The sequence below is a fragment of the Columba livia genome, chromosome Z, assembly GCF_036013475.1.
Source record: "Columba livia isolate bColLiv1 breed racing homer chromosome Z, bColLiv1.pat.W.v2, whole genome shotgun sequence".
Classification (NCBI taxonomy): domain Eukaryota; kingdom Metazoa; phylum Chordata; class Aves; order Columbiformes; family Columbidae; genus Columba; species Columba livia.
In genome coordinates this window covers 76,444,451-76,451,879 of record NC_088642.1, presented here as the reverse complement: position 1 = coordinate 76,451,879, position 7,429 = coordinate 76,444,451, and the positions used below count along the sequence as shown (strand labels likewise).

The window sequence follows — 7,429 nt, the reverse complement described above, 5'->3', positions numbered from 1 at the left end:
AGAGACTGGGCAGCTGCTGGACAAGACCTGCTTTCCTGTGTCTGCAGGAAAGCCCAGGGCTGGCTGGAGCAGATGCGGCAGCTCAAGGAGACCGAGGATCAGGTGTCTGCTGCCAAGAGGAACATCCTGCAGGCAGTGACTTTGGCCCTGGAAGAACATGGTGTCCAAGAGGAGAAGAGAGAGGTAAAGGTGCCAGGGGTAGATCGGAGACCTTGCTACCTTTTTGGGCTCCCTCCTGCTGCTTCCTCTTAGCATTCTCCAAGTCGGCAGCTTTTCCCACAGGTCTTGCCTTGGGGTGTCCGATGCAGAGGCACTCCTTGGCTCTGTGCTAGGACTCAGTGTTCATGTAGAACAGCCTGTGAAAGTCTTTCTGTTCACTGCCATGACTACATTCCCCTCATTTTTCCCAGGAAATTCTGCACTTTACCCAGACGGCAATGGAAAAGGTGCTTGAAAACTACCACCGGATGCCTGACTGGGCAATGGGATCAATAGGTACGCAGACAGGGAATCTCGCTGCCCTTGGTTGGTGTGTGGCACTCCCCCAAAGTCTGCCCAGCTCTGCTTTCGACCTTGAGAAATACAGCCGAATGCACTGCTTCAGCTCCTAAACTCTGGCCATCTTCACGTCAGGTGGCACCATTGACAACCAGAGGACATCCAAGACTTATTTTGTACGAGACAAGAAGACCTGGTGGCTTTCCACATTGGACGTTTTCTCTGGAAAAGGTCCAGCGACAATCTTGCAGGTATCACGGAGAAAGCCTGACTTGTGGTTCAGCTCCAGGCGGAACAAGCACACAGCACTTCCCTTCAGCCCGGCCGTGTCACTCAGCCCTGCGATCTGCATGGCAGTCCTGACCCCTGCTCCCTGGCAGCGCTGCCCTGCCGTCAGGAGGGGGACCGAGCTGAACCCAGCTTCTGTGACCTGCCCAGCACCCTGGGCTGCATTTTGCCGAGGGAGCTGGTCCTTGGCAGCCCCCCTGCCACATCCCATCTCTCTCTGAAGGCGCCTTTGCGGAGCGGGTGGGAGTGGTGGGGGGTGCTGAGCCATGGGAGCAGGGAGAGACATTGCATGGGCCCTGCAGTGCAGAGTAGTTTTCGAAGGGCGATGGGGTGAGGTGCACTAGGAGACCTGCCCTGTCTCTGCAGGCTCTGAGGAAGCAGAGCAGGCTCTGGAAAGGCAGTGGAGCCCCGAAGTTTTCTAGAAACACCTCCATATTGCTATGCTGCCCATGGGCTTGTAATCATTTAGGAGCAGGATTGCCACCCACAGGCCAGGCAAGGTCTCTGCTTCTGGTCCAACAGGCAGCTCTGTTGGGTCCTTGGTTGCCTTGCTGCTGATGGTCATGGCTTTGTACTTTCAGCACCGTATCGCCCCTGGGAACTGCTGGGCTTTCCAAGGATCTCAAGGCCACGTGGTCATCCGGTTGCCCGTAGAGGTCTGGCCAACGGCTTTCAGCGTCTGGCATATCTCTGAGGCAGTGTCGACTTCTGGGGAAGTCAGCGATGCCCCAAAAGATTTTGCCGTCTTTGTTAGTCTTTGCCTTGCCCTTCTCAGGTGTGCCTGGCCCCAGGGAAAAGCTGCTCCAGAGCTCTGCAGCTTACGGCGCCTTCCTCTGACATCTCCCTGGGTCTGGCTGCTGCAGAGCACAGCGTCCCCTGGGCACTGCTGGGGGGCACGTGGGGATCTGTGCCTCTGGGGCTTGTTTGCCTCATGGCCAAGGATCCTGGAGCACGTGCTCAAAGCAGCCTGACCCAGAGGCACCCTAACCTCTGTATAGTACCCCTTTTAGCCCAGGGAGGTGGGGAGGGGTTCCTGGCTTGGTCCTCGACGTGCCCTTTTCCTGACACCCTGCTTGGGCCTGACCTGCTCCCTCTGTCTCTTGTCTTTGAGGGAGTGGATGAGGCTGGGGCAGAAACTCTCCTGGGGACGTTCACCTATGACGTGAACAAGATGATTGCTCAGACGTTCCATGTGCAGGTACAGCAAGAGCTGTGGCAGAATGCCCAGGGAGAAGGCAGCATTGTCTGTGGGGAAGAGGGCAAGAGGCAGAAAATGGTGCTTTGTTGTGCTGGCCGAGGCAGCTGCCCCACCTTTGCCAGGCCATTCTTTTTGCTTGGGCCGTCACAGAGACAGCAGCAGTGGGAACAGGGCCGGGAAGGGAAGCAGTCCCCGTCAGGGTGATGGCGGGAGGGAGGACGGCAGACGTGTTCCCCCTCAGCAGGACTGTCCCCGCCTGCCACGGCACACAGGGCAGCCAAGCGCCTCCGGGTTCCACAGCTCCCTCAGCTGCCTCTGAGGCCAGGCCTTGGCTTTCCAGGCACAGAGGGCTCCTGCGGGGCCCTGGCCAAGACGAGTCTGGTTGCCCTCGGTCCTCCTTGGTCAGTGCTGCCGTTTGGTCCTCAGCAGGGGGAGAGCGGGCAGAGGGGGCTCTGGCGACGTGATGTGGCTGTTGCCACCTGTGTAACGGTAGCTCCCCCGTTTCTTTCCAGAGGCAGCTTCCCAAGACCTTCCGGTACATCAAATTCCAGGTGGAGAGCAACTGGGGAAATCCAGAGTACACCTGTGTGTACCGAGTACAGGTGCACGGGAAGAGAGCCGGACAGGATGGCGACCGGCAGGCACTACAGATCATTTAGGACGATCAATAAAAAAGTTCTGTGGCAGCTTGTCGTGTGTATCTTCCTTGCTGGGACAGCTCTTTGGGTACTTGTCTTCACGGGCAGCCACAGTGAAGGATCTGGGCAGGCTCTCCTGGTCTTCTTGAGGCTGGATGTAGATCTCCTGGTGCAGCTGCTGCAGCCACATCCAAAAACGCTGGTGACATTTGGGCACCAGTTTATTGATGTCGTCGTGCAACTCTGCAGCAGGGAGCCCCGCCGTGTGCTGGGCCTGGAGGACGGCCGTGCTGCCGGGGAGCGGTAATAAAGGCCTGAAAACTGCAGAGCAAGTCTGGGTGCTCCTAGCGGTGCAGGTGGCGTTGCTGTCCCCGCCTGTGCTGCTTCCTCCCCTTTTCCTGGGGCGGTCTCCACCGTTTCCTCTCGTTCAACTTGCAGAGTACCACAGGGATATTCCCTCTGCTCTTGCACCTTTGCCCTGCTTGGACCATCATGGGGACAGTCCTGTGCTCTGCGAGTGCACCTCTCCCCAGAGCAAGCGCCGTTGGTCTTTGTAATTTTACAGAAGTGGCTTAGCAGCATTATTAGTTCCTGTTCACAGTTGGATTTAAGATTTAAGATTCCCTGGAGAGAACCGGCAGCCCTCAAAAGCTCCAATAAAGTGAAAGGCTGGAGGCCTTTGTCTGTTGCTCCTTAGCCTGTTGTTGGTGTTGAAAATTGCAGTTCTCCTTATCCTGAGTGTTCCATCTCCTGCTACTAGGCAGTTGAGGTTTCAGTCTGACAATGTCCCAGCTCCTGAGCCTGGAAGAACTGGTTTTGGTACAATGTTTCATGTGTAATTCTTTTCAGTCTCTGACGGTTTCCAATTGGCACAGTGGAACGTTTTTAAAGTAGCTTGAAAGTTCATCTGTATATAAGGACAGACTGAAAAACAGTGACTGAGTGGGATTTGTTAAGTCCTAGATCCACCCAACTGTTATGTTGTCTGTGATCAGAGCAGCAAGGAGGATATTCAGGAGTGCTAAGGGGCAAAGAGCAATGTGCTCTGAGCAAGTGTTGTGCCTTGAGCAACAGTGTCACGTCCCACAGTAGTTGTCCATAATGCCTGGGGAAACTGTCCCAAAGGCGCTCCTTCAGTTATCCCCGAAATCTCCTTTACACTAAATCCAAGGCACTGAAAGCGCTCAGCAGGGTAGGCAGTCCAGGTGGGCAGAGAATGGGTCAGACGTGCAGCGAGTCCCCTACAGCCCTTGGCTGCCCACACTGGACACCCCAAATCTGGCCACATAGCCACCGAGCCAGCATCAGGGACAAGGAACATGCGAGGTCTGCCTGCCTGCCAGAACGCTGGCGGGAAAGAACGAGTGCATATGTGATTGTAGGTGCTGTCAGCACCAGAGATCTTGTAAGCGACCACAGTGGTGGGGCTGGGAGGCAGGCGGAGAAGGAGAGAGGAGTTGAGGAAAGGATCTTGTTGCAGGCAGAGCTTGCAAACAGCCCTCCCAAGTACAGAGGACCTGCTAAGCTCCACAGAGGCCCTCCTGATGCCTTGCACCACAGCTCTTTATTTGCTTTCCTCAGGCTCACAAACACTTCCGCAGTTGCCAACATCCCGAAGCCTGGGGGAGGCGTAATGAGTGACTATGCCTGTTGCTGGGAACGGGCGAGAGGCTTTAACCTAGTGGAAGGGGAAAGCAAAAAGTGGGAACTGGTGTTCTTGGTAGACCTTCCCTCCCACAGTGTGGCACATGTTGCAGCCTGTGTTCTGTAAGAGTGCTCTTCAAACCGTGGCCAGGCACTGCTGCTGTGCTGCCTGCCCCCAGAAACCATCAACTCAGATCTAATCCAGCATCAATACATAAAAACATGGACACACTGCTCCCAAAACTAAAAATCACAGCAAAAAGTACAGGGTGTTGGGAGGGAAGAATAAAAGTGGTGAGTGAATATTCAGAGGTTAACTTCCTGTTCACTTGGTTGGAAATGCAAAGCAGTGTGATGGCACAGGACTAACAGGCCCATAGAATTCCCTTCAGAAGGCCGGTTCGTGCATGGATTTAGCCTCACCACACAGCAATCATGGCATGGTCAGATAGGGAACCTGCATCACTGTTCAGAGCTCTTTGATGCCGTCTGGTACTTCAAATTCCAGGTGGAGAGAGACCGGGGAAACCCAGAGTACACCTGTGTGTACCGAGTACAAGAGTATAGGAAGAGGGTGAGACATTAGGACCACCTGCAGGCGCTACAGCTCCTTTAGGAAGAGTAATACAGAAGTTCTATGGCAGCTCTGCTTGTGTGACATCATTGCAAATGTTCTTCCAGGGACCTTCTGACAGGTGGAGCTGCCAGTGGGGAAGGGACCTTTCCCTGTCTGGTGAGAAGACATTTTCCTGCTGTTACGACCAGGAGCGTGTAACACAGGGGCCCGTAGTAGTTTCATGATTCCCTTGAGCTAAATCAAGGTGAAGTAGCACCAAATAATAAGTTAGATGCTGGATTCAAACCTCCTTCTCTGGGCTCCTCGTTGTTGCAGGTGGGAGAGGCACCCAGGGGCCCTTCACCTTCTCACCACTCGGCATCTCCTGAGAGATGCAGGGGAAGAAAGCGGCACGGGGCTGGGCGTCTGGGCAGATCCTCCTGTCAAAAGCCACCTGGCTGTGGTCCTGCGCTCCAGGTGGCCTGGCCTTAGTAGGGGCAGTTGGACCAGGCTGTCCTTGCCTGTCCAGCCCAGCTGTGATTACCGCACTGGGATTCCTAACCCACTCCTGGGTCCTGTGCTGCGTGTCTGCACCTCGTGGTCTGGGCTGGTGTGTCCCAAGTTGGGGGACAGGGCCTTCAGAGCTGCCAAGCCCACGTAGAGGATCGCTATTTGCTCCACAGCAGGGGGAGAGCAGGCAGAGGGGGCTCTGGCAATGTGATGTGGCTGTTGCCACCTGTGTAATGGCAGCTCCCCCCATTTCTTTCCAGAAGGAGCTTCCCAGGACCTTTCGTTACATCAAATTCCAGGTGGAGAGCAACTGGGGAAACCCAGAGTACAGCTGTGTATACCGAGTATAGGTGCATGGGAAGAGGCTGGGACACGATGATGACCGGCAGGTGCTACAGCTCCTTTTGGAAGAGTAATAAAGAAGTTTTGTGTCAGCTCATCTTGTGTATCTTCCTTGCAAATGCTCTTCAAGGGAGCTTCTAACAGCCTGAGCCACCAGTGGGGAAGGGACCTTTCCCTGTGTAGTGGAAACTATTTTCCTGCTGTTACAACGCGGAACAAGTAACACTGGGGTCGTAGCAGTTTTGAGATTCCCTTGGACTAAAAAAAGGTGAAACGACACTAAACAACCAATGAGGAGTTGTATTCATCGTGGAAGCAACCTGAACGTGGAGAACGTAATGGTGGGTGGTGTGGCTTCTAATGAAAGTTTTATAAGAAGAGGATAGGCAGGAAAAGGAAAAGAGAAATATCACCACCCTTGGCTCCCACAATGATGATGACAGACGTGGCAATCCTCCAGTGATGGACATGCACCTGGCTTCTTGGAGTGGTGCCTTTGTAGTCCAGTTCCTGCCTCTTAATTATGCCAGTCATGGCCCTTGTCAGGGCCGCTCCGTGCTGCCCCTCAAGGACTTATGTGATGCTTACCTGATTATTGATCTTCTGCATTGTGGGAGGTGATTGTGAAGGGTCTTTCAGGTGGTTATAAGCCCGTTCCTCAAATAAATTCTGTACAACCTCTTTATCATACGTGGTGCTTATGCAACAGATTTGTGGCTCCTAAAATTCAAAGGGCATTTTGTCTTTTGATTTAGAAAGTGTGGGATCAGTTCCAGGAATTAGGTGTCATTAACAATTGCAAACCTAATCCCGGCAATTTCTCCTCTGTTTCTCTCAACAGATTTTAATTGACAGGACACTCCTTAAGTAGAGCTCTGCTAGGGAATGATGATAACTTCATCAGTGTATGCAGAATAGGATTAGAGATAGGCATTTAATTGTGTTATTTATTTTATTGTCTTTGAATAACTTCAGATGGAATTGCAAAGAATATTACAATCTTATGTATAAAATATAATCAGAGGACTTGTGAAACCAGGACAGCTGGAGACATGACCTTCCATTCCCTTCCTGCTGAATCCATCGAGGCTTTCGCTTTAACAAATCCAACCCCAGAGTATTTGCAGGAGTTCCAGTGTCATAGTGGCTTTGGTGGGGGTGGTGTCTCCAGGCAGCCGACACTTTACTCGAGCCATAATTTTGTAGGGCTTGTAATCACCAGAGCCAGATCCCACCAGGTCATAAAATGGGGACCCCACCAAAGACCCCCTTTCAGTGGTCAGAGCAGGAGGTCTGTGAACGGAGCCCTCCCTTAGATTGGAACACTGTCGAAGGAGCCTTCCTGGCACTGAGTGCCCTTGCCTCCTCTTTGGTGAGAGACGACTCTTCTGGATTTATTCTTATGTGAGCCTCATCCCAAATGAGGCAAGCGATTGTTTTCTGCTGGGTGTTTTTGAGTGCAAGAGGCCTCTTGTTCTGTTTTTTGGGTGTGAATGCTTGCTGTGGATCTTCATTCTTATGTGGTTGTACAATAATAATATTCTCAACTGGTATCTGAACCTCTGTTTTAGAATGTGGTCAGAGAGATGAATGATCTGGAGAAACCCTGTTCCTAGGTGGTTTATTGGCTAAACAGTTCTGGCTAGAATCAAGTCTGTTTCCTGCCTAAAGGGACTTTTCGTTTGCCTCCGAGACACACCTGCACACCAAGTTTGGGGGGGTGCTTAAACCAGTTCTGCCTCTGGACTAACCCGT

At 52.9% G+C, this 7,429-nt stretch overlaps 1 protein-coding gene across 1 annotated transcript; it reads left to right on the top strand.

Moving 5' to 3' along the window:
* The first annotated feature begins 1,179 nt into the window (after positions 1 to 1,179).
* LOC135577235 (SUN domain-containing protein 3-like) lies at positions 1,180 to 2,661 on the top strand. The gene is made up of 3 exons (XM_065045143.1): positions 1,180 to 1,535; positions 1,898 to 1,984; positions 2,497 to 2,661. The coding sequence occupies exons 1-3, from the start codon at positions 1,344 to 1,346 to the stop codon at positions 2,641 to 2,643; spliced, it is 426 nt and encodes a 141-aa protein (XP_064901215.1). The 5' UTR covers positions 1,180 to 1,343; the 3' UTR covers positions 2,644 to 2,661.
* Positions 2,662 to 7,429: the final 4,768 nt, after the last annotated feature.